Genomic DNA, 27,859 nt, shown 5'->3' with positions numbered 1-27,859 from the left:
TAACTTGATACCAAGACGATCAGAATTCCTCTACCGACATTTACCATAAATGTTTTTTTTTTTTTAAATAATTTGTGTTCGGAAAAAAAAAAAAATCTTGTTTATTACTTATTTGTCGTGTTATTTGACCAAGAAGAAATTGGGAGATTTTTTATTTTTTTATTTCGTTATTTATTTCATTTTCAGTGAATTTTATTCAAATAGAAGAATTAACAATTTTATTTTAGTAAGGATAAGAAAACATTTTAGTGAGAAAGATAACGAAATATTATTTTAGTAAGAATGAATTACTAACAGAGGAAATACGATTTTTTAGTTTGATGGATGCGGACGATTTTAGCTGTGATTTGGCCAGGGTATTTCGATATCGACGTTTACCTAACTTTTATCATAAAACTTGTATTTTTATACGTTATTATTTATAAAAATTACCAACACCTGAGGTTTGGAAAACAGTTCATAATATATATTTCATTATAAAAGTTCTATTTTTGTTTGATAAAAAAGTTTTTTTAAAAAGTTCATAAACATATTTAAATATTGATTATAAAGGTTATAATTTTCTTAAAAAAGTTCAAATAAAAACTGTTTGAATAAAACTTTTATTTTTATATTTGCATTAAAAAAAAAAAAAAAAAGTACATTCTATACAGTTTTGGTCATCTGTAAGCTAAAAATTTGTCAGACATTACTTCCGCCATATGGCTTTGTAAACACAGGGATGCGGAAGGTGAATTTAACCAAAAATCATTTTTTAAAATAATCAAAATTTAAACAATTTTTATTATTTAAAAAAAAAAAAAAAAAAAGAAAAAATCATTTTTTTTAAAATAATCAAAATTGTTTAAATTTTGATTATTTAAAAAAAAATAAATTCTTTTTTTTTTTTTACTTTTATTCAAATTGTTACTGAGATATAAGGGAGTTGATGATCAGGACAAGATTTCTAGGGAGAAGGGGACAACCTAAGTGGGGAGTCGGGCAGTAAAATGTTTGTTCTCATTACATTTAAATTTCTGGTACAATCAGGGAAACACAGAGTAGAAAGGGAATTCCAAAGCCAAGTGGAGAAAGATGTTATTCAATTGGAAAGTTTTCCAGCATCAAGTTACCAACTACAATAACAGACATCTGAAGCCAAAGATGACAAAAGCAGAAACGTTGTGATCATATAGAGATGAAGAAAGAATAAAAACAAGCAAACTTACCCTTCAACAAACATGTGGTTGGCCAACCGTACACAATGTTCCCACAACGTATCGTGGACAACTTTGGAGATAGGAACATGTCGGCTAACCTCATGTAGTCGAAATTTGAAATCTTCAAAACTCTGAAAAGAATAAAAAAAAAATTAAATAATAAAAAACATTAATATTCTTTTCTTCATTTATGTTGAAACATGATCATTTATTGCACAGGATTGATTAATTTGTTCTGATTTTTTATAGATTTGATTTTATAGATTAATTGGTTTTATGCATATTTATATTTTTTCGAAGTTATTTTTATGAATATGAGTTTTCTCAACAACGTTGAGTGAATAATATGAAACATGATCTGCTATTTTCCTTGATAGTTGGATGGGAATCAAGTTGATCTGTTGAACTGAATTGCTGACCTTAAGTATAATATCAACGTAAGTGTTGTGTTGAGACATGATATCCTTTACGTCCCACTTGACCATGGTCATTTGATTTACAAGACTTGCATAGTCAATCGCTTGGCTGGAAACAACACGATAGATCGGCTTCCTCAGCTCAGCAGCCATCTTTACTGTCTGTAAAAGAAAAGAAAAATTTCAATTAGCTGTCCCGACCCAGCATTGCCCAGGAATCTTTTTTACTTTCACTTTTGTTTTATTTTGTTTTTATCAAATTAGTTTTTTTTTTAACATCATATCATTTTGGAAGTTAAATTTACTCATGGTATGATATCATTTAATTCATTAAATTATTAATTGAACCAAATTGCTATTAAACTATAACTAATAATAAATTAAAAATGTTAATATTCAATTTTCTAACGATATTAAAAAAGTATTTCTATTTCTTATAACTAATTTTTTAAGATGATGATGATGATGATGATGATTATTTGATAATTTATTTATAAAATTATTTGCTGTAAAAAGCTTTTAGAAATTTCATAAAGATTTGCAAAGAATTTTAAAACCAGAATTGACTTTCTATTCTACAGCTTAAATGCTTTCAAATTTCCATGAAGTAATTAAAATGGCTGACTTGTTTACGTATTAACTGAAATTTATGCTGGTGGATTTCATTTTGAAATTAAATTTTGCTTTTAAAAATTTTATCTTATGCAATTGCATTTTTGATTTTAATAAATATTTGATTAAAAATTATTTAATTTATAAATCACATAATCAGGATAAAAAAAGCATCCAGACATATATGAAGGTGTCTCATAATCTAATTTATAAAACTCACTATGTCTGTGTGTCTCTCTCCATTTTTTCAAAGTGCATCTCCTCTGAGATGCAAGATTGCAGAGTGGCATGTCAAATTATTGTATTTTTTATGGATCCAATCTTTTTTGGGTTTTAACTGGTAAAATAGCTGCTAGCGGGGTTAAAATTAAAAAAAAATCAGAACTTGGCAGACATAAGTTGACTAAGTATGTTATTTGTACTTATGTGCAAATATATACGTTTATACGTTAAAATCGGTTCATTTTTAAATATTTCTTTTCCATCCGATGATAGCTCAAAGAGTGCTATATGTTTTGATTTTGATTCTAGCTGATGGCACCCAAGTCATATTTTTTATTTTTGAAATCCTTACTATAGTTTAAGTACAATATAATAATCCATAGAGAATTGTCTCTATAATAATAAATATAAAATCTGCATGAATTTAAATATCATATATAACCATGTTTTACAACCGGGCAATGCAGTGTGGTCAGCTAGTTTATTAATATAAATTTAATCAAAAATTATAACAAATAAATATCCTTATATATTTTGTTTTAATATTATAAATTACATTTTACAGCATTTGTTATACAAATTGTTATCATATGATGTAATTTCGTTAATGCTATGAAGTATGGAAGCCTCATGTCTGATTTTCAAAAATGTTAAAATGTATTTTGAGTGTTGTTCATTTTTCTGGATCAATCAATTTACTTAGGTACATGTGATAAGAACTTGAGAACAATCTATGTCAAATAATTGAAAAATTTAATAAAAAAAATAACCAAAAATAAAAAATGGGACAAACCTGAGAATAAAATTGTTGTAGGAATGCTTTTTTATTCTGAGGAATGGTGCTGTCCAAATAGGATTGCAAAAATTCAAATTGTTCGGCCAGGAACACACTGCAAGAGAAAATGTGAAAATGAGACATATGGGTTTGTCTCTTATTAAACTTGGAAATTAAATATTTTTTTATGAGAGCATTCACATCAAAAAAAGAAATTCGTTTTCATGGAAATTATATTGTAACAGTGAACAATTATCTCAACTGTCTATGATGAGCAAGGTATTATATATGCTAAACTCGGAGATTTTGCAAGATAAAAAATGCTAGAAATTTCAATGTTTGCTAATTTGAGGAGATTTTTGAATCATTAATGATTACTTAAAACTTATTTAATTTTCAATATTTGTGAAAACAATACATTTTTGCTGATTTGAAAACAATTCCGAAGTAAAAACAAATCAGTTTTTTCCAAGGTCCATTTAAATAACAATGAAGGCAAACTTTGGGTGTACTTTGAGAGAAAAAGCTAACGAACATAATTTGAGATATTATAAAAATTTACATTTGTAGACATTTTAGTGTGGAGGTAAGAAATCTGAGTTTTCCTGAAAAGTCTGATTGCATCAGTTCTGTATATGATACAAATTTATAGAAATTTCATAAAAAACTAATGAACTAATTTTAAAATAAGTCAGAAGACAAAAAAGCAGTGGCAGAAAGATAAACACATGAGGAATCCTGCACGTTGTAGCACAGAGTCAGACTGAAGAAAAGCAAAAACATTCAAACTTTTCACACATTTTTTTCAGTTCATGTTATCACAAATATCAATATTTAAATCGACAGACAAAATGTTGATATTGTTTTGTACAGTTTTTCCATCCAATTCAAAGCACAATTATATTTCATGTTATCACAAATATCAATATTTAAATTGACAGACAAAATGTTGATATTATTTTGTACAGTTTTTCCATCCAATTCAAAGCACAATTATATTTCATTGGCCATGTTTTTTCCTCTACTGATTATGATGTAAAAATATTGATATTGAATACGAAATTTCACATAATCTGTCATTTGAAAAACAACAAAAAAGAAAAATCTGAGAATGAATGATGGACTTCTACGTACAGGGATTCAGCAGCAACAATCCGCTCGGATAATCCATACAAATTGTCTCGGTTGGATAAATCCACAATTGGTGAAAGGTGAGCTTGGGGAATTTTGTCCTAGAAAACAGAAATAAATAAATAAAAATCAAAGAACAAAGCTTCTTTCTTAGAACTGCATGCCTATTGAACTCTGTTCTGTTTTCCTGCTTTCCAACTGACTATAATATGGTTGTCTTCAAGTCCAATGTAAACAAATTCTTGATGAGCCATACCCTTAAGTAATCCAATTTACCAAATTTAAACTACAAACGATTACTACAACATGTTCCCTTTGACTACTGTACACTCATTATCCCTTATCATCGAGTGGCCTCTGGGCCTTGATAAATGGGGACTCCTTTGTAAAAAAAAATTTAAAAAATAATAATACCGGCTAGAAATCGTTTACTAGAAATCAAAATTTATTTTATACTCAACTGTTGACTATTTTGCACTTTCACCAATTTATCTGTTGGAAGAAGAACGATGAAGATACTATTTTCACTTGACATCTATTTTATTACACTTAAATTTCAGTCCATTTTCCTTTACTGCTTCTGAATATTGTTAAAGGGAATGCAATGAGTCGAAATGTCTCCGTCTAGCAGAACTTTATATTACAGAATTTGAACCCTAACCCTCTAATGACATAAAATAATTCTACTTGGTAAAAACTAATATGTTGACTAAATGCAACATAAAAACAAAGTCATTTTGCCTATAAATATTTTGAGAGTGGGTGGAATCTAAAGTAAATATATTGAGAGTGAGTAACATCTATACAAATAAAATAGTATATGTGTGTGTGTGTGTGTGTGTGTGTGTGTATAAATATTTAACAAATAAACTCTTAAACTACTGGTTACATAACACTGAAATTAACAGAAAATAGTACTAATACACCAAGAATGATTTATAACCAATAAAATCTTTGGATGGATGAATAATGCATATAGAAATATGTTGACAAGTTAAAATGCAAAATATTCATTTCAACTTTCCGACATATTTTTATTAGTTTTATGCATGTGCCAATTCAATCATAGCTTGAATTGGTTTAATTCTAAATCTTTCTTATTTATCTCAGGTTAACTCAAACAGCAAAGAACACAGCTGGAGAGCTAAATGTTTTGGTTTCAATTCTTTTTTTTTTTAACATTTGAAATTAGTACTATATATATATATATATATATAATATTCAATAGAGAATCAACTCTAATAATAAATATGAAATCAGCATAAATTAAAATATATCCAAAAATATAAGTGAGTGACATAAAATAAATATGTTGAGATGACATACAAAAGTTTATAAATTCGTACCGTTCTTTCTTCTACGGCACCATTAATACCCGGAACGGTTTCATCTGAAATGAGGCTCTCATGGATTCTTTGTAAAGAGATTTTTAGACGATTGTTCATCGTACGATCGTTGATTTCAGGCTGAAAATAGAAAAGAAAAGTCAAAACATCCCAATACAATTTCACAAATGCTACTATTTTTAAATTTTACATATGTCACCAGTGAGGGTTGAAGTCATGTGTTGCATGGAAAGAAATGATATTAGAATGATACAAAGGATGTGTGAGTATTAGATACAGGCATAGATCTGATGACCATAGAGGAAGATTACTTCTGGACAGTAGAGGGAGATGCATGTGCAGAACTTTGATGGTAGAGCCATATTGAAAGAATGAATGAATGTTCTTGGGTTAGCAGAACAGTTGAAATAGCAGGGTCAGTTCACAGAAGACAACTGAGGAAAACATGGAAGGAAGTGATAAAAATAGACAATGAGATAGTATTGTAGTAATCATTGGTATTGGGGGTTTTCATAGAGTGTCTTACTTAAGGGGGCGGTTTGTCAGGAGTTTGTTTATGTTGGACTTGAAGACGTCCAAGTTGTAGTCAGGTGGGAAACAGGCAAACGGCAGAGAGTTCCACTGGCGTGCAGTTCTAAGAAAGAAGCTTTGCTCATGGAATCTACGTTTGGATTTAGGCACAGATAAAGAGTGGGGAAAATTATTGACAGTAGTTTCAGCCAGACGGGTGTTTCTCGTGAAAGATTGGCGAGGGGGGATGAGGGATTGGACCTCAGACGAGCACCTGCCATGGAAATAGCGATAAAACAAAGACAGGCTCGCAACGTCTCTTCTGTGGAAGAGAGGTTGCAGGGAAGAGAAAAGGGCATCCCCCACTAAACCACAAAGTCTATTTTGTACTCTGTCAAGTCAGGATAGGCTGTTTTTAGCAGCTCCTGCCCAGATGTGGCAGCAGTACTTCATCCTTGGACGTACTTGGCTTTTATACAGATAGAGAATTGCATCAGTAGTGAGATATCTTCTGGAGCGGTAGAAGGATCCCACCATTTTCCCAGCATCCCTGGCAACAGACTTGATATACGTGTTCCATTTCATATCAGGAGTAAAGGTCAAACCCAGAAGCTTGTCAAAACATGGAGCCTCTCCAAAACGAGAGCCATCCATTTCCAGACTTAAGAAAAAGAGGGATAAATAAAGACCTGGTCAAAGATAGATTAGTTTTGAAGTCAATTTCTAACAGCAATGTAAAATCCAAATGAAACTGATGATGATGATGATGATGACGACTACAGTTTTTGAAGAACAGAAGACTTTGATGATATAGCCAGAGATAAGTTAGTTTGAAAGTTAGGTTCTAAAAGTATAGAGAGATGTGTGTAGAACAGGAGACTCTGATAGTATGGCCATATTGAAAGAATAGATGCGAGTTGTTGGGTTAACAGTTGAGGTAGCAACATCAGTTCACAGATAAAAACATAGAAGGAACGTATAAGAATGGTCTTAAGGGAAAGAAGGATAAATAAAGACCTGGCTAGAGATAAGTTCATTTTGAAATCAATTTCTAAAAGCTGTCCACCACATGTCAGCATATAAAACAGATGTTAATCCGATGATGATGATGATGACTGCTTTTTATAATTAAGCATACTTATATAACAAACTGTTTACCCTCTCCCCTTCTAGAAATAATTAAATCATGAAAAAACAAAATTTGTTTTCATCTAAAAAAAAAAAAAAAAAAAAAATATAATGCTTAATCAAAATTAATTCGAAGAATTCAACAATATTAACATTTGCTACAGATTCCTTTTAGTTTAATTTTCTATTTCTCATTCAATCTATCTATACACCTATAAAGTTGAGTTTTTTATCGCACTGACATTTTCTTCTATTATATAAATTTCACCTGTCTGTTTAAATGTATGTATGTATGTATGTTTGCCTAAAACTTTCGGCAGAGGCAATGGGTTTTTACAAGATCAGTATTGTTTTGAAGCTCGACCCTTTGGACAACAAATATCGAAAAATTGACTAAAAACATTAATTCCTTCACCCTCAACTGGGTACTTTTCTACAAGTAGGGGTCGCTTTTTTCGCCGATTTTTAAAAGTCATCCCTTCTTTTTGAGAAACTAGCCTTAATTTAAATTTTTGCCACTTCCAGTTTGGTGATGGATGCAATGGCAAAGACGTCACATATTTTCCCACATTCTTTTCCTCTTTCGCAGTACGGGTGTGAGCCTGCCTACCTACTACCACCATATTTTTTTTTGCTCAACACAATATATCAAAGTTATTATTTTAGTGAGGGGGGGGGGCGATAATGTAGGTTACAATTATGAAAAATGATTATCGAAATTAGTAACATATTCAAGAATTATAAAAAATGATGAAATGTGATTTAATTCATTGATGTGTTTGTTATGAAATGATCAACCCAGACAATATATCAAATTCTCTTCCTGATCTACATTAATGATCTTCCAAATCACATCCTTACATCATTCGTAGACATTTATGCTGATGACACTACCATCTATGGTAACACATCTAAGACCGTAAATGACCAAGTTGTCTCCGATTCTCTCTCCTCTGATCTTGAGCACGTGATACAATGGGGAAAGGAGTGGCTGATTACTTTTAATGAATCTAAAACCAAGCTTCTATTTTTACATCATCAACGTTCTGATCCACATCTGGCATCAATTGAAATGAATGGCTCTCGTTTTGGGGAGGCCTCATGTTTTGACAAGCTTCTGGGCTTGACCTTTACTCCTGATCTTAAATGGAACACGTACATCAAATCTGTTGCCAAGGCCGCTGGAAAAATTATGGGATTCTTCCATCGATCTAGTAGATATCTTACTGCTGATGCAATTCTCTATCTATATAAGAGCCAGGTACGTCCAAGGATGGAGTACTGTTGCCACATCTGGACAGGAGCTGCTAGAAAGGACTTGCCTGCCGTGATAGTTCAAAATAGACTTTGTAGCCTCGTTGGAGATGTCCTTTTCTCTTCCCTGCAACCTCTATCTCACAGAAGAGTTGTTGCGAGTTTGTCTCTGCTTTATCGTTATTTTCATGGCAAGTGCTCGACTGAGCTTCGATCTATGGTCCCCCCCTCGCACAAACTTACACAAGAAACACTCGTCTAGCTGAAAACACTATCAATAATTCCCCCACTTTTTATCTGTGCCTAAACCTAAACGTAGATTCCATGGACAAAGCTTCTTTACCTCCAAGACGACTGCCTATGTCTCACTTGCATGCAAAATAGGGGAAAAGAAGGGAAGATTTTATTTCTTTCTCCCAAGCTAAAACAATGCTGTAAACTCTAAATCCAAATGAAACTTTACTGTATTCTGTAAGTTAATAACCCTGACCCTTGAAAGCTAACAATCTCCCCCCCCCCTTTAGCTGCCACTAAAACCCAACATTATACATTCGCCTTAGTAGTGGAATCCTTAGCCTCAAGCTCCTAACTTTCACATGCTAACCGCCTAACAATCATCACTAAACATCTATACATTTCTATCTCTGACATGCATTAGAGTTCATTCCTATCCAATTTGGTACTTACCAGCCAAAGTATGCATTCGGATGCAAAGCGATCTTCATTACATAACAACTGCCTCTTCCTAGATGGTTTTGCAATGAACAATACTGAACCAAATCCGATACTCCCTGTCATGCAAAATGCTTGATGACTCTTAAATGAAAACTGAAATTATCTCCCCTCAATAGTAGAAACACTAACACAACTTCTATCTATTTGCATCTACTGAAAACTTGCCCAAATATCTATTTACTTAATTATACATACGGAATACGCCATGTCTTAAAATGTACCTCCAGTTACACCCTGAGTGTACTGCACCTACACCTTAACCTTTGTAAATCTAAATATACAGTGACAAAATTCTTAGCTCAATTCCTAATACCTACTCCAACTATAATGTTATCCTGAACCTGAATCCTGAATGGAAAAACCTAGAGGTAAAAGTCTTAATCCGTACTAACGCTTTTCTAACAAGCCTCCCCACAAAACTGCTTCCACTGCATGCCCCTAAATCACTTAGAGGAGTGTAACTATTCATTAGATATATAACCTCTAAAAACTAACCCTGTAACATTAACTAACCACGCGAGTTCGCAGAAATACCTGGATTAGGACCCAGGCGCGGAGGAAACCCTCTCAGGGCTGATGGACCCAGTAGATCTTCCCAGATCACCCGTCTAGGAGAAGGAAAACTCTGAAACTAAACCAAAGGGGAGGGAGGCCTCTCTAGTCTTGGATGTCAACCTTCCTAGAGCTGGTGACTCAAACAAATTACCAGTTTGCAAATCTAAATTGCCTAAGGAGTAGATAGGCTCTGTCTATCGCCGGCTTCCATACTCCTTCTTTGCCTATTAGTCAGGCGCAGAGACACTATCACAAGTGAATCGACAAAACACTTAGTGGTAGATCTTGTTTCTTGTCTAGGGCAATGAATGCCGTTCCCCCACTCCCAACACATCCCACCCCTCAAAACTGGACACTTAGGAGTGCTTGAGTACCACACATGCCTGTGCAATTAGATTGGGGTGATCTTCTTCTGAGGGTATCGGATTGACAGTTCCTGGCTGCTGTTTCCGACTGGTAGTGCAAGTGCCCTAACTCTTTGGTAGCACTTAGAGTGGCTGCTCCATCAACAGTTGTATAATATCGGGATGTTTGTAGTGCCATGTTGTGCATTGAAACGGACCCTGCACTCATCCCTGATGGGCTTTCCTGAGGCCACAGTCCTAGTTGAAGAAAGGTCAGCTAATGGTCTACTTGTGTTGCATGTCTGATATCCTGCATAACCTCTTGTTCAGCTCCCCCTCACCTAACTGAAACTCTTTAAAAACATGATGACAGTACAATCAAAAAATAAGCTTAAACCAGACCTAGGGACAAACAAATCCAACTTGCCTCCTCCCTTGAGGCTTGCATTCACTAACATCCGTGGGCTTAATTTAGCTCATGTTGAAGCATTTCTCCTAACAAATACACCGGATATCTTAGCACTAAGTGAGACTAACCTACACTCCTCCATCCCCTCTAACTACTTCAACATGCCTAGCTATCTCCCACTCTGCCGTAAGGACTCTGACAGACATATGCATGGACTTGGAGTATACATTCGTAACACCCTCCCCCTGACTAGAGAAACAAACCTAGAAACGGACGATCAAGCCTTTATGTGCTTTAGACTAAACATACAACATAACATTAGCTACTTTTATTTTCTCTATCGCTCACCCTCGACCCAGGACTGCACCATAATAAACACAGTCTCTGATAACTTAGACACAGCACTCTCCCTCAACACTAGCGCACAAGTCCATGTATTTGGTGACTTTAATGTTCACCACAAAAACTGGTTTGGATTCTCTACTCACATAGATGCAGCGGGCAGCACAACACATAGTTTTGCTATATCTCACTCCCTATCACAAATGGTTACGTTTCCAACCCGTTTCCCTGACCAGCAAGAACAAAACGCATCACTTCTAGATCTGTTTCTGACTACAGTTCCCGAGGATTGTATAACAAATGCTGACAGCCTACTCGGGAACGCTGACCATGCAGTGATAATGGTAGAAATCGCCCTAAATTCTAGACCCAAAACTGAAGAGCCAGTGCTCAAAACAACGAGATATTATAAAAAGGCGTACTGGGAAGCCATCAGAGATCTTATCAGAGATGTCCAATGGGGAAATATTTTTTCCCTTCCTGCTGAACAGTGCGCAAATGAGACCACTGTATGGTTTAAAAAAGAAATTGAAGCACATGTTCCCATGCAGAAATTTTATAGCAAGCCCCACTCTCCCCAATGGTTTACTTCGAATTGCGCAACTGCCATTGCTCAAAGGCAGCATGCATACCGCAGATTTAACTGACATAAGTCCAGTTCAAACAAACAGAAGTATATAGAAGCTAGAAGTAACGTTAAGAAAGAAATAGCGACAGCTAAGAGAGAATTTACTGAAACCACTAAAAAACGCATCGAAGCACAAAAATTAGGAAATCGTGACTTCTGGAAAATCTACAACAGTGTAGTAAATAATGGGCAATCAACAATTCCCCCACTAACCAACAATCACCAGGTTGTTCGCTCAGCAACCGCAAGGCTAATATGCTTGCCAGCCGCTTTGCCTCGAACTCCACACTGGACCCTTCCAACCACCCCCTGCCTGACTTTCCTTTGCGGACAGACGCCATGCTAGACAATCTAAAAATCACCCCTGCTCAGGTACACGCTATCATAAAAAACCTTGACACTTCAAAAGCATGTGGACCTAATCTCATCCCAGCTGTGCTATTAAAAAAGTGCTCAGCCGAAGTAGCTCCAGTTCTCTCCAAACTCTATAACAAATGCCTTAATGAATCATGCTTTCCGGGCTGTTGGAAAACTGCTTCTGTGGTACCAGTATTCAAGAATTCTGGCGAAAGAACTGACTCATCAAATTATCGCCCCATTAGCCTCCTCCCACTTTTCGTCAAAATATTTGAGACCATAATTAACCATGCTCTAGTCCGGCACCTTACAGATGCTAAACTTCTGACTGGCAAACAATATGGATTTAGACAAGCCCGTTCCACAGCTAACATCCTCACTGTAATCTCTGAACGTATATACCATTCACTGGACAAAGCGGGGGAGGGCAGAGCGGTAGCTCTAGATATATCTAAGGCTTTTGACAGGGTATGGCATGAGGGTCTCCTCAGGAAAATGAAATCATACGGTATCACTGGCAGAATACTTAACATAATAAAATCCTTCTTAGATAAGAGAAAGATCCAGGTTGTCCTCGACGGTCGTACATCTAAATGGTGTGATATAAATGCGGGAGTGCCTCAGGGGTCTATCCTTGGCCTCTATTGTTCCTAATATTTATTAATGACCTCCCCGACAAAACTGCCTGTGAGATGGGTATATATGCTGATGACACCACACTCTATAACAGACATGACAGGAAAACAAATGAACACATATCTAAAGAAATGGCAAAAACACTAGAGGATGACCTCCAATCTGTAGTGGAATGGGGACATAAATGAATGGTCACATTCAATGCTGCTAAGACTAAACTGGTTTCCTTCAATAATTATTACAAGAAACCTACTCTGCCACCAATAGCAATGACCAGTAACTCCCTGTCTGAGAGTACATCTTTCAAACTGCTTGTGTTACATGATAAGGGCTGTCCCCTGTTCATGTAAGTATAAAAATAGAGAGATTAGTTAAAATGGAAATAAGAAAAAGCAGAAATCGAACCCTGGACATAAGTTTTAAAGAACAATAGGTTTAAATGGAATGTCCAGTAAATTATTAATTCGGATGAAATAAATAATAAATAAACTATTCAATTGTTAAAAGAATGTGGATAATAAAATATGGTTAAATAAATTAGATATGTAGGTTAAATTCCTTTGTGGAAACAACACAAGAAAAATAGGTTATTGGGAAATCAATGTCGAAAACGTGCAAAGTCGCGCATGTTGAAACACGTGAATTTTGCTCACGTGGCCGGGATGCATGGATTTCTCAATATAGTAGGTGGGAGTTAGTTGGTCGGGGAGAGTCAGAGACAGTCAGGGCAGACAGTCAGTGAGAAAACTCAGAGACAGGCGGACGTCTGAAGCGAGACGTTACTTCAGAAACTAAAATGTGAAACTTTGAGTTCTTAATGAGGAAGTCGACCGGTCGTCAGAAAATAAATTCATCATGTGTTTGTGATAAAGCTCATCTTTGTGTTTGTGATTTCTACAAAAAGGTAAATTGTATTGTTATTATATGTCTGTGTTATAAAATGTCATTACAACAACATCTCTCTCTCTAAGATACAACATCATATGTAATAAGACAAGAACTCTCACTAAGACTCATATCATTACTAATAAGAACTCACGTAACATACGCGCACAAGTGGTATAGTCTAATACTAATAATAATAACTATATAACACTTGGCCTAACGTTCACAGGAAACATGAGTTGGAACAATTATATTGAAAACATTGCCAGGGCCGCTGCGAATCTTCCCAGACAATATATCAAAGTTATTGGAGTAAGGTGGGAGGTGGGGGGGAATAACAACAATAATGTGGGTTGAATTTCAAAAAATGAATGTCGGCATTAGTAACATATCCAAAAATTAGGACCCTGGATTGAATGAGATGTGTTGAAATATATACTAGCAGAAGACCCGGCGTCGACCAGGATTTATTAGATGTTTCAGATGACAAATATAAAAAAATTGGCCAAAAAACATTAATTCTTTCACCCTCAACTGGCCAGTTTTCTACAAGGAGGGGTTGCTTTTTCCACTGACATTTTTGCAAGTTGTCGTCTCCTTTTGATTGACTAGCCTTAATTTTAGTGTTCGCGACTTCCGATTTTGCCATGGATGCATTGGCAAAGACGTCACTTTTTTTTTTAACCTTCTTTTCCTCCTTCTCGTTACAGGTTTGAGCCTGCCTGCCTGCTATCCCTTTTTTTTTTTTTACGCCTCTCTCCACTCAGGCTGCCTACTTTTTTTTTGAGGGGGGGGGGCTTCCCTACTCAATACATCCGGGCAATGCAAGCAAATATCCAAAAATTGGCCAAAAACACTTATTCTTTCACCATCAACTGGGCCATTTTCTCCAAGAAGGGCTCACTTTTTTCAGCGACATCGACGTACACATAAAACATGTTATTTTGAATGCCCATGACGTCACAAGTCGCGAGGGTGAGACGACTAAATGATTTTTTTTTTCACCTCCTTTTCTTTTTATAGGTTTGAGTCTGCGTGCTACGACTTTTTTTTTGTGTGCTTGCACAGGTACTCGCTGTTATTTTCATTTTGTTAGGGGGTTTGAAACATTTTTTAAGGTTCTGTCGATTAATACCCTTACTATAAAACCTCTCGACACCCAAGCAATGCCGGGTACCTCCGCTAGTATATATATTTATATATATGAGACTCTCCAGATCTAGATTACAGCAACAATAATAATAATAATACTAACTAGCAGAAACCGTGTAAATTTCATAGTAGTTGAAAATTATTAAAACACACGAAATGAATAAAAAATAAAATAAAACAAATAATGAAGTTAAAACAATTTTTGATAAATTCTATAATAAAAAAAAACTTAGTCTCCTTTCAACATGACTTTTTTTAAAATTATAAAATAATTTGAAACCATAAACAGACAGCCATGTTTTTTTTTTTTTTTTTTTTAATTTTTGGAGAGGAAATAGTTTTAATGATTTTTAACTAATAAAGAGTGACTATAAAGTGAAGTAATTTATTTCTCATTAATTAATGTTTGTGATGATGATGGTTTTTTGTGACTCTGGACAATGGGACCAGTAAATTCATATTTAGATAATTACAGCAATAATAATAATTACAATAATAATAATAATTATAGCAACTCTTTTAAAGAAACCAACAAAATGTAAGTTTATGTCTTTTTTTAAAAAAGAAAAAAAAAGAAAAAAAAAAAGCTAAGTGTTACTTCGAATTTATTTCAGAAAGCAGTCTTTGTTGCGATATAAACGTATAATTCTGTTTGTCAATTCAAATTTAATGAAAATCCTCTAAAAATAAATGCAAAAATAGCCAGACAGGCAACATGCGAATTATCTAGTTAAATATTAGTTCAAATTTATAAGCGAAACCAGTCTTTTTACCGATATTGACGTAGAAATTTGCCCCGTCTTTGAATGAGGGAATTAAATACTACCACAGCGGTGGGGAAAATTGCCTTCCTCCTCTTTTTCCCATCCAACATTTCCAGCAGCTAAGCAGTATGATGTAAGGTAGACCTATCTGCAAACGCCCTCTTTCAGAGCATTACTTTCTACTTTTACTAAGTAGAACACTTAGTTAAATCTTTTTTTTTTTTTGTTCATGTCCCATATGTATGTGTGATAGTGCACGATATCTCTTGTATACATGGGAGCTTTACACTAACCCTGCGTCAGAACCACAGGTAAAACAATTCTGGGCTCAGTGTTGCCACAAACACCAAAATATGGAAAACGTCAATTACAAATAATCCAAACCATGGAACCCAGAAGAAAGATCTGGGTGTCATGATCAGCAGGTGCTCCCTCAGTAGCCAGCATGGGGGACCCGGTCGTCATCCTGCGAATGTTGGCCAACTTTCTAATTTCAGAAATTCAAATAACATGGATGCTGAACAGGTAAGTATAACCCCTAATTTCAGGGAAAAAAATGATACCAAACAAACACAGTACAGCCATGATAATCATCAAAATGAAAAAAAATGAAGAAAGAAATGGACAACAAAAGAGAATAGACTCGTAATGGAATGCTATTATAGAAGTCATCCTAAATATAGATATGGAGGTTATCAGAAACGAATAAAAGAACTATGGGACCTATCTAGTGACTACCATGCGACAGAACAAAGAATTGCGGACCAAGCAAACTGGTACTCAAGAAAGGTTGGCTCTCTAAACTAGAACTAGCAGAAATTCAGCGAAAAATAAATGAAACTGAACAAGAAGCATCCCCCAACGGAACCGCACGTAGAGCAACTCCACAAGTTGAAGCCTCACAAGTAAAAACAAAGAACGAAGCCTACAAACGTGGAAACCGAGAATAATGAAACAGAACTAAGAGAGAATGAAGCAAATAAAATAAATAAAATAATACAGCTGATGAACGAGGAAAAAACAAAACTCCCATCGTTAAGAAACCAAGAGCAGAAGAAATTAAAAACAGAAACAGAGAAGGTTAACAAACTCCTCCCACACATCCCAACAAATACAATCACAGACTTAGACAACCTAATTTACGCAGGCGCCAAAATGGTAAGTATGAATCTCAAATCAGAAAAACAACCGGGGACAACCGGACTGACAAAACCTGGATGGGAAATAAGACAAGAAACTCAAATACACAAACATAAAAAAGAAACCAAAATGATTAACAGGAAGAAAGCAATGTGGAAAAAAGGAATATTGGAAATGTAACTGGCAGGGAGAGGCTAAATAAAAAACATGAAGAACAAGACCAAAACATAAAAGCAAAAGAAGCGACATTGAGACGATATAGATATAAATCTGAACAATGCAAACAAAACAGAACATTTGAAACTAATGAAAGCCAATTCTACCAAAATGTGAATGGAGGAAAAACAAAAACAGAACAACCAAATCCGACAGAAACAAAACTCTACTGGAGTAAAATATGGGAAGAGCGATGAGATCACAATAGAAATGCCGAATGGCTGGAAGACATGAAAGAAGAGTTACAACAAATAGAAGAAGGAACAGTGAATGAAATCAGCAAGGAAACCCTAAAGAAAACCATAGGAAAAATGGCAAACTGGAGAGCACCAAAGCACGACGGGATGCATGCATACTGGTTCAAAAAATTCATAACCTTACACGAAAGGCTAGCCCAAAACCTGAGAAGATGTATACAGGAAGCAAGCGTACCAGACTGGATGACAAAAGGTAGAACCACACTGCTACAGAAAGACACGGAGAAAGGAACCATCCCTAGCAACTATAGGCCAATCACGTGCTTACCCACTATGTGGAAGATACTGACAGCACAACTGAGGGAACAAATCTACCACTCCCTGAATAAGCATGGACTCATCCCCGAGGAGCAGAAAGGATGCCAAAAAGGAAAAAGAGGAACACATGACCTGCTATATATATATATAGATCAAAAGATCCTAAAGGAGAAAGAATTTAGCCATGGCATGGATCGACTACAAAAAAGTGTACGACAGGATCCCCCAAGCATGGATAATAGAATGCCTAAAAATGTATAAAATACCAAACGGAATCAAAAACGTAATAGAAAATGCAATGAAAACATGGAGACTGGAATTGACAGCTGATGGACAACACATAACAGAAATTAGCATACAAAGAGGCATCTTCCAAGGAGACTCACTATCACCACTACTGTTCATCATAGCCATAATGCCCTTGAACAGTATTCTGAGAAAGTGCCAAGCCGGATAAAAGTTCTCTAATACAGAGGAAAAAATGAACCACCTGATGTACATCGACGATCTGAAATTTTTTGCAAGGACCAAAAAGGAGCTAGAGACACTAATTAACACTACCAGGATCTTCAGCCAAGATATCCAAATGGAATTTGGAATGGAAAAGTGCGCACAACTAGTTATAAGAAAGGGAAAACTGGAAACGACAGAAGGCATGGAACTACCCAACCAAACAGAAATGAGTGCACTAGGGGAACAAGACAACTATAAATACTTGGGAATTCTGGAAGCAGACACCATCAGAGCAACAGAAATGAAAGAGAAAATTGGAAAGGAATACTTCAGGAGAACAAGAAAACTCCTGGAAACGAAATTATATAGCAGAAACCTAATAAAAGGTATAAATACATGGGAAGTATCACTAGTAAGATACTCTGGACCGTTTATAGGGTGGACAAAAGAAGAACTGAGACAACTTAACCAGAAAACCAGGAAACTCATGACCATGCATAATGCACTACACCCAAAGGACAATATTGACAGACTCTACGTGAAAAGGAAAGACAACGGCAGAGGACTGATCTGTATAGAAGACTGTGTGAAGGACAAAAAAAAAAAAAAAGAACTAGAAAAATATATACTGCAAAACACTGAAAGGATAATTATTGCAGCGAGAGACATGGAGAAAAACAGAAAACAGAGAGACAAATGACAAAACGAGAAAAGAGAAATGGGAAGAGAAACAACTCCACAGAAGATTCATAAGAATGACAAAAGATGAGAATAATGAAAACACCTGGACATGGATGCAAAAAGGACATATAAACCGTGAAACTGAATCTCTAATAACTGCAGCACAAGATAACTTGATAAGAACCAACCATATCAAAGCCAGAATCGATAAAACACAAGAAAACAGCAAATGCAGACTATGTGGACAAAGAGATGAAATGATAAACCATATAATAAGTGAATGCAGCAAACTGGCCCAAAAGGAATACAAAAACAGGCATGACCAAGTGGGGAGGGCGGTGCACTGGGAATTATGCAAACGACTGCATTTTGAGCGCATTTGAGCGCACAGACATATGGTACAAGCATAAACCCGCAACAGCACTCGAAAACGAGAACCACAAAACCCTATGGGACAAGAACACATACAGACGGACAAACCCATCCAAACAAGAAGACCAGATGTCATAATAATTAACAAGAAAGACAAATCCTGTCAAATCATAGACTCTGCTGTCCCAGCTGACCACAGGGTGAGTATAAAAGAAAAGGAGAAACGAAGCAAATACACAGAACTAGCCAGAGAGTTAAAAGGGATTTGGATGATGAAGAAAATCAAAATAGTACCGATAATAGTAGAAGCACTAGGAACAATTCCAAAAAACTTCGAAAATAGAATGTCAGAAATTGGAATCAGAGGAATAACTGCAAAAGTACAACGACTAACGATAATGAAAACGGCTGAAATATTAAGGAAAACCCCTTGAATGCGGAGAATAATACAAGAAGACAATATAACAAATAAGCGTTATAGGGAATGAAGAACACAGAAGCTGCATATCTACAAGTTCTACACCCCCACCATGCACCCCCCCCCCATTGTCTCATCACCGTTCCTCCCAATAGAAAAGTGATACCAAAGAGCTGAGAAGGGTCAAGAAGGATTGAAAGACCGAGGAGAGAGCGCTGGCCAGACTTCGGCTGGACAAACGCAAAGAGAACTGGGACCTTGGGAAGGCTTAGTGCCACTCAAATTCCAGTATAAACCAATGGCCACTGCCAGTGAGAAGTCAATGGTAAGAGGCTGTTGCGATGATGCAAATTCATTTGCAAATGCTATCGAAGGAGGTGGAGAGAGCTGGACGTCTGGGGAGACTTGTTGTCACTCAGCTTCCAGAGAACACCACAGGTTTCCAATCAGATCGTTTGTTGACTTGTGTGAAAGCTCCATGTGAGCCAATAATAATTACAACAATAACTTGAAATTTCTCTTACTTCTGTTCAAAACATACTTTTTTTTAAAATAAAACTTTGTAATGTAAAGTTACAATTATGTATCCAGTTAAAAAAACTACTTTTGTGTTTCATTTAAATTTATATCATATTTCTCCCAGCAAACTAAACTGAGGTAGATTTTTACATCCACAAGCGCCTCCACTGGGGAGCCTTGAATTATCCACAAGAAAATGCTATGTGAAGAACTGGATCAAGGTATGAGGCCACGAGGAGCCCCAAAAATGCATTTCTAAGACCAAATCAAGTGCAGCCTGGCTCTAACAAACACTGACCCCATCCTCATGGGAGGAAATTGCCAGGAACAGGAAGACATGGAGAGGTGCAGCACACCATGGCACCGTGGACTTTGAAGAGGAGATAGAATAAAGAGGTTAGAAGAAGAAAAAGAGAGTGATGAGACCCCCCTCCTCCTACCTTCTGTGGCGAACAGTCCACAACTTTTTCACCATAGACTTGGACTTCATACAAAAACAAAGGAGATTAGTGACAAATGACAGAGTGGGAGCTGGCCCTGACGATATCATATTTTATGATATTAGAAATGCATACAGAATTAATATATATTCTTTTAATCTATTTCATATCTTATAGATTTTGGACTTGTGTTGTAAATATGAGTTGTCGTGAATCGAGGAATGTCTTAACTCTTGCTACATTGGCCAACTATAAACTTCTGTAAGTTTGACAATTTCCATGAACAAACACGATTAAAACACGATTCAATAGCAAAAATGTACTTACCCCATCAGAAGCAAAAAATATATAAACCTGGAAAAGATGAAAAGAATGGTTGGAGAAGAACTATAATGTGTTTGGCACGAGAAAAAGAAATCAGAAATAAATCGGCCAAAAATACTTAGCATTTACTTACGGTATACATATAGTAGTCGAACAACTGCGACATACAAGTGATCACATCAAAAGCAATTGGTTTCAGGACAGTCATCATCTTCATATAACGTCCTGAAAAAAACGAAAAACAAACGAGTCAACAAAATGAAGACATAAATTTACATTTACTCAAAAAAAAAAAACAAAAAAAACTTAATTTTTGTTATTTTTGGTTAATGTTTGGTAATTTTAGTAGATTATTTTAAGAAGAGTAGAAAGTGAACGTTAGGTTTACATTCGGTAGCTTTATAATTCTTGCTTTTCTTATTTTGTCCTTTAGTCCTCACATTCCATGAATGATGTTTCTGTAAAAGAGGGAAGAATTGCTGTTTTCTGGGCTGGAATCTGTCCACACTTATCATTGAGTTTTGACATTGAAGTAGTAAAGTGATGTTGGCAACTCATGTAAACTGCTGGAATATGACAATAAGCTCAACCAATGAGAAATTGTTTCACTAGAATCATGTGAAGAGGATGTGGAAGGAAGCAAAGCTACATAACAAGAAAGAACACGCTGGGAGTTACTTAATAGCTACTTTGTAGAATTTAAATGGTGACAAAAATTAGGAAAACATCCATTTGTCTCCATAACTTCCTTAAATTATATAAAAAATATTCTTTGAAAAAAAAAAATAAAATAAATAAAAATAAATAAAGAAAAACTTTTGTTATATAATATAAAAAAACACTTTTCTTTACAAAAAAACATTAAAAAACTTTTCTTACAAAAAATAAACATGTTTTCATTTGTTGCAAAACATTATTTACAAAATGAAATAAATATTTGTGAAACTTATTCGAGCTAACCATCTGCAGATGTTTATATTGAATATGTCAAAATGACATTTTGAAGTTATTCACAATGACAGGCGCATAACTCAGTGCAGTTTCTATTTAATTTAGAACTTATTTTTTGTATTATATTAAATATATGATCATCTAGTATTTAGCCTAATTTCATAATATTCCTCATCTTTTCTAATAATTACTAAAAAACGACCTTTCTTTCTGTGAATGTTGCCTTGGAATAGCCTGGCAGCCTATGGAAATCGACACGATTATGGTGAAATGCTCAGCCAATGAAAAATCAATTGACCAGATGATATTACCAGGACGATTTTCTTTTTTTTTTTTCTTTTACATGGAGTTCACCACTTATCAAGGCCCAATGGCCACTCGGACATAAGGGTTATTGTGTGTACAGTACTCAATGGGATAGTGTAGCAATAGTATTGGAGAATTGATAAGGTGTCATTACTTAGGGGGGCGGTTTATCAGGAATCTGTTTGTGTTGGACTTGAAGACATCCAGGTTGAAGTCGGGAGGGAAACAGGCAAGCGGAACAGAGTTCCACAGGCATGCAGTTCTAAGAAAGAAGCTTTGTTCGTGGAATCTACGTTTTGATTTAGGCACAGATAAGGAGTGGGGAAAATTATTGACGGTGGTTTCAGCTAGTCAGGTGTTTTTTGAAAAAGATTGGCGAGGGGGCACCAGAAGATGGAGCTCAGACGAGCACTTGCCATGGAAATAACGATATTTTGTACTCTGTCAAAGCAGGATAGGCTGTTTTTAGCAGGTCCTGCCCAGAGGTGGCAGCAGTACTCCATCTTTGGACGTACTTGGCTCTTATATAGATAGAGAATTGCATCATTAGTGAGATATCTTCTGGAGCGGTAGAAGGATCCCACCATTTTCCCAGCGACCTTAGCCACAGACTTGATGTATGTGTTCCATTTAAGATCAGAAGTAATGGTCAAACCCAGAAGCTTATCAAAACATGGGGCCTCCCCTAGACGAGAGCCATCCATTTCAATTGATGCCAGATGGGGATCAGAGCGTTTATGATGTAGAGATAGGCGCTTGGTCTTAGATGCATTAAAGGTAACCAGCAACCTCTTTCCCCACTGTACCACACGCTCAAGATCAGAGGAGAGAGAATCACAGAGAACATCATCATTTACGGCCTTTGATGTGTTAGCATAGATGTCAACGAAGGATTTTAGCATGTGTTTTGGGAGATCATTGATGTAGATCAGGAAGAGAGTTGGGCCCAGTATAGACCCCTGAGGGACACCAGCATTAATACTGTGGGCCTCTGATTTCTGCCAATCAACCACTACTCTTATGAGTTTATCGGAGAGAAATGATTTAATGATCGAGAAAACATTTCCAGTAATACTGTAGCTGGAAATCTTGTATAGTAGGCCTTTATGCCAAACCTTATCGAAGGCCTTTGATATGTCAAGAGCAATTGCCCTAGAAATTAAGCCTTTGTCGAGAGATTCGCTAATCCTATGAGATATAACCGTTAGCACATCTGCTGTAGATCTAGCAGAATGGAAACCATATTGCGTGTCGCTAAGAAGGTTATTTCTTCTGAGGTGGTTGACTACTTCTCTATTTATTGTGGATTCCAGCAACTTACTCATGACACATAGGAGACTTATTGGTCTGTACTGAGAGGGGGATGACTTATCACCTGAATTCTTAAATACAGGACATACTGATGAGGTTTTCCAGGGTGTTGGGAAGCACTTCTCCTTAAGGCAACGCTTAAACAGTTTGGTAAGAATGGGGGCAAGTTCTGGTTGTAATTTTTTTAACACTATAATTGGAATACCGTCAGGACCAGTTGCTTTACTGGAGTCAAGGTTCTTGATTAGCTTGGCGACCTCACGCACAGATATTTGTATGTTGCATAGCGTGTTGTCTGTTATAGGAGGGAATACGGCGAGTTGATGGCCTTCATCGCACAGGGTAGAATTTGCTGCAAAGTTTTTGGCAAATAGTTTGGCCTTGGATACTGTCGAGATGACCTCTGGTCCATTGATAATGGTGGGGATAGAACGCACGTTTCTGTTCAGGATCCTATTTGCCAGAACTGGTGGAACCAAGCCGCTGCTCAGCTACTTTGGATTTAACGGATTGAGCATATAGTTCTCTTGCATTTTTTAACACTCTTTTACAGTGGTTGCTGGCGGTCCTGAAAGCAGCTTTAGTTTCAGTGCATCTATTATGTTGGTAGCTATGGAAAAAGTGATTTCTGTGTGCGATGGCAGGGGAGAACCATGGCTGGCTGTTAGGTTTTTGTTGGAATTTTTTGGATGGTATGAATTGGTCTATGCCTACAAGTAACCATTCGGTCAGGTCTGATACTATAGAGGACACATCCTTTTTAAACATGGAATGGTAGATCAGATATGAATGTACGGAAGCTATCCCAGTCCGCCATAGAGTATCGGTATACAGTACGGTGGAGAGGTACGTCTGTAGATTTATTATATTTCATTTTTATCTTAACTGATACGACGCAGTGGTCAGGGGATCCCAGAGGAGATAGAACAGAACATGAGCATAGCTCAGGGGAAGTGGATAGAAAAAGGTCTAGAAGGCTTGCGTACTGACCGGTAGTATCGAGCACACGGGTGGGCTTGCGAACAATCTGAGTGAGGTCATAGGCAATGGCAAAATCATGACAATTTGAGTGGGTCAGCCATTCCACATTATGGACATTGAAGTCACCGCAAATGTGAATGTTAGCCGAGGGATGAGCAGACATGATGTTGTCAATTTTCTCTGATATTCTCTTAAAGACAGTAACTCCGCTGTTGTGGGGGCGATAGAGGGCAAATATAAATGCGGTGGTGTAAGCAAGTGCAACCCGGAAGCACATATAAGGTAGATTAGGGTCTCCTCTGGAGATATCCCTGCCACATGGGAAGCCATCTTTAATGTAGGCACATATTCCATGCCGGTGGCAATCTTGGGGGTCAGATTTAGATGTTAAGTTAGAGTATCCTTTAATTATGACCTCATCTAGGGAGGTGGTCGGCCCTATTCCAGTTTCGCTTAGAAAGAATATGTCAGGTTTCGTCTCCTGTAATTGGGTTTCAACCTCTGGAAGGTTAGAACGTAGACCCCTGATGTTGCAGAAGGAGACCTGGTAGTAGGGGTCTATGTAGGAGGATGAGGTTCTAGGTTTATTCGTGTTTTTTTTATGAGATATTTCATGTTGAGGATTTTGGGATTTGTGGAACAGGTCAGTATACTTGGTTAGAGCAGAACAGAGAGGGAAAGTAAGAAAGGAAAGACGGGAAAAATTTTTTTTTTTTTTTTGTAGCACATGATAAGGTAAAGCTGTAACAATTACGCACTTGTATGGCATCGAGAGGCCCCACCAGAGACTACTGCATGGTCCAGAATCCATTCACCAAATGTCAATACAGCAGCCCCAGTACTTTGCGCCTGCTGATAGGACAGCCTCCTTAGTGGTTATTCCAAGGTTTGGGTCCCTGACTATCAGGCGGTTAACATCAGCCCAGATGAAAACGTTTAACTCCAGCACCCTTACTAGTGACATGGCCGCAAGGATAGACATAGACAGAAAATTTCCGACATCTCAGACTACTGTTCACAAAGTACTACCGACCTGGGAAGCAGCTTTTTCTTCACCCTTTGTCAGAAACATCACCCATTAGAAATGAGGACTAAGAGACAAAAAAGGAGAAGCGAGAGTTACTAGAGCTGCCGATAACACATCCACTGCATTATCTACTCACCAGCAGATCAAAGGTCCAAGACATACTGTTAAAACCAACAAATCCCTGTTCAACAATGTTGGGAGACTTCTTGAAATGCTCTGGGTCTTCAGACAACATGACCCCACCCAGAAAGAGGGTTTTTTGTGTGACAGTAACAAACTGTAATGCAGAAACCCTTCTAATAATAAAGAAGTATATTCTCCGTGGACTATTGTCATATCCAAATGTTGAAAAGCCTACAGCAAATTAGGATCAGAAGGATTTCAACAGCTAATCATGAATAACAGTCTTAATTTTAAAGATCCTATGACAAAGGCTACTACAAATCATATCGAAAGGATGTGGAAAGAGGCAAAACTACACAGCAAAAAAGAATGTGAAATCAGCTGGGAACTACTTGATAGCTGCTTATTAGAATTGAAAAAATTCGGCAAAACAAAAAAAAATAAATAAAAAAAAATATTTGTCATAAATCATATCAAAGAAAGCTACACACTTCCTTTAACCCTTTTCTTTCAATCAAACAAAAAATACCTAAAGAAATAACCTATCGCCTAAACTTAAAAGGAAAATAAAGAAGGGAGTAGAAAACAAAAAGAATATATATATATATATATATATATATATATATATACACACACACACACACACACACACACACACACACACACACACACACACACAAGATATTTAAAAAACATTTCTTACAAAAAAGTTTTCATTTCTTGCAGTTTTCAAAAATTTTTTTTTTACAAAAAAACAATGTCTGCAGGATGAATGAATAAAATATTTATTCACAAAATTATAGTAAGTTGATTATTTGCATCTTTATTTAATTCAAATTTATAATATTTGCATTTTTCTTCATTAAAATTAAAATTACTATATGCGAAATGTTTATCTTTTTCACTAATGTTTTAAAATTTGATCAATACTCAGCATATTTTGGCAAGTTATGCAAACTGTTGGCATATGTCAAAGAAAAATGATGGAAAAATAAGAAGTATCAAAATTAGAATACTTTTTATTTAATCATTAACTTATCTGGACATCTCTACAGGCATGACTTGATTCAGGCATGAACACTGTATGTGTGTGTGTGTGTGTGTGTGTGTGTGCATACATTTTTGCTATTTTGAAGATTATATATGTACAAGATTTTTTGTTCATTACCATAATGTATAACTTATACATTGTGTATGTATTAATTATTGAGATATTATGCACTTTTCTTTATCATTACCTTATATGGAATTCCAAAATTAATGTATTACCTTATTTGGACATGAACACAGTGTGTGTGTGTGTGTGTGTGTGTGTGTGTGTGTGTGTGTGTGTGTGTGTGCATTTCTGCTATAAGAAATTATAAAAATATGTGTGTGTAAAATTTTACATTACATTTCTTTAAAATCAACTTTATATGGAATTCTGCAATGTACATTTCTTATGATTGAAATTATGAAGGTTATATGTGCAACAGATTTTATATTATTTACTATGTTTGAAATTATGCAGTCTGTGTGTGTGTGGGCACACACATTAAGTTTTCAGAAATTATGCACGTTTCTTTATAATTGCCTTATATTAAACTCTACAATCAATGCATTACCTTATTTGGACATGAACACGGTGTGTGTATGTGAATTCACTTTTCAGAAATTATACATAATTCTTTATCATTACCTTATAGGAAATTCTCTAATGCATGCATTACCTTATTTGGACATAAACAAAGCTTGTGTGTGTCTGTGTTTGTGTGTGTGTGAGAATTCACTTTTCAAAAATTATACATAATTCGTTGTCATTACCTTATATGGAATTCTGTAAAGCATGCATTACCTTATTTGGACATAAACACAGTGTGTGTGTGTGTGTGTGTGTGTGTGTGTGTGTGTGTGTGTGTGTGTGTGTGTGTGTGTGCGTGAATTCCCGTTACAGAAATTATACATAATTCTTTATCATTACCTTATATGGAATTCTGTAAATTTTTCACAGTGGATTCAGCTAGACGGGTGTTTTTCGTCAAAGATTGGTGAGGGGGGACCAGAGATTGGAGTTCAGATGAGCACCTGCCATGGAAATAACGATAAAACAAGGATAGGCTTGCAACGTCTCTTCTGTGGGAGACAGGTTGCAGGGTAGACAAAAGGGCATCCAACTAAGCCACAAAGTCTATTTTGTACTCTGTCAAGGCAGGATAAGCTGTTTTTAGCAGCTCCTGCCCAGATATGGCAGCAGTATTTCACCCTTGGACGTACTTGGCTCTTATTTAGATATAAACACGGCATGTGTGTGTGTGTTAATTCCTGCTCCAGAAATTATACTAAATTCTTTATCATTACCTAAGATGGAATTCTGTAATTCATGCATTACCTTATTTGGACATAAACAAAGCGTGTGTGTGTGTGTGTGTGAATCCACGTTTCAGAAATTATACATAATTCTTTGGGATTACCTTGTATAGAATTCTGTAAGGTATATAATACCTTATTTGAACATAAACAAAACATGTGTGTGTGTTAATTCTCGTTTCAGAAATTATACATAATTCTTTATCATTACCTTATATGGAATTCTGTAAAGCATGCAATCCCTTATTTGGACATTAACACAGCGTGTGTGTGTGTGTGTGTTTGTGTGTGCATGAGTGTGTGTGTGTGTAATTCCCGTTTCAGAAATAATACATA

At 36.0% G+C, this 27,859-nt stretch overlaps 1 protein-coding gene across 3 annotated transcripts in view; it reads right to left on the bottom strand.

The window, feature by feature from the left end:
• The window catches only part of LOC145277051 (syndetin-like), a 173,971-nt gene that overhangs the window by 9,721 nt on the left and 136,391 nt on the right, over window positions 1–27,859 (bottom strand). For all 3 annotated transcript variants that reach the window (XM_080128706.1, XM_080128708.1, XM_080128707.1), the window contains 7 exons: window positions 20,612–20,703; window positions 20,482–20,508; window positions 5,702–5,821; window positions 4,359–4,456; window positions 3,243–3,339; window positions 1,619–1,777; window positions 1,209–1,330 (listed from right to left, as the gene is read on the bottom strand). In XM_080128706.1, the coding sequence (XP_079984832.1) occupies window positions 1,209–1,330; window positions 1,619–1,777; window positions 3,243–3,339; window positions 4,359–4,456; window positions 5,702–5,821; window positions 20,482–20,508; window positions 20,612–20,703 (715 nt within the window). The remainder of the gene's footprint in view (window positions 1–1,208; window positions 1,331–1,618; window positions 1,778–3,242; window positions 3,340–4,358; window positions 4,457–5,701; window positions 5,822–20,481; window positions 20,509–20,611; window positions 20,704–27,859) is intronic.

This window comes from Euprymna scolopes, chromosome 5, assembly GCF_053919585.1.
Source record: "Euprymna scolopes isolate OS-2025 chromosome 5, ASM5391958v1, whole genome shotgun sequence".
In the NCBI taxonomy this organism is placed as follows: Eukaryota; Metazoa; Mollusca; class Cephalopoda; order Sepiida; family Sepiolidae; genus Euprymna; species Euprymna scolopes.
The sequence above is the reverse complement of the archived record's forward strand: the minus strand, read 5'-3'. Positions and strand labels throughout refer to the sequence as shown.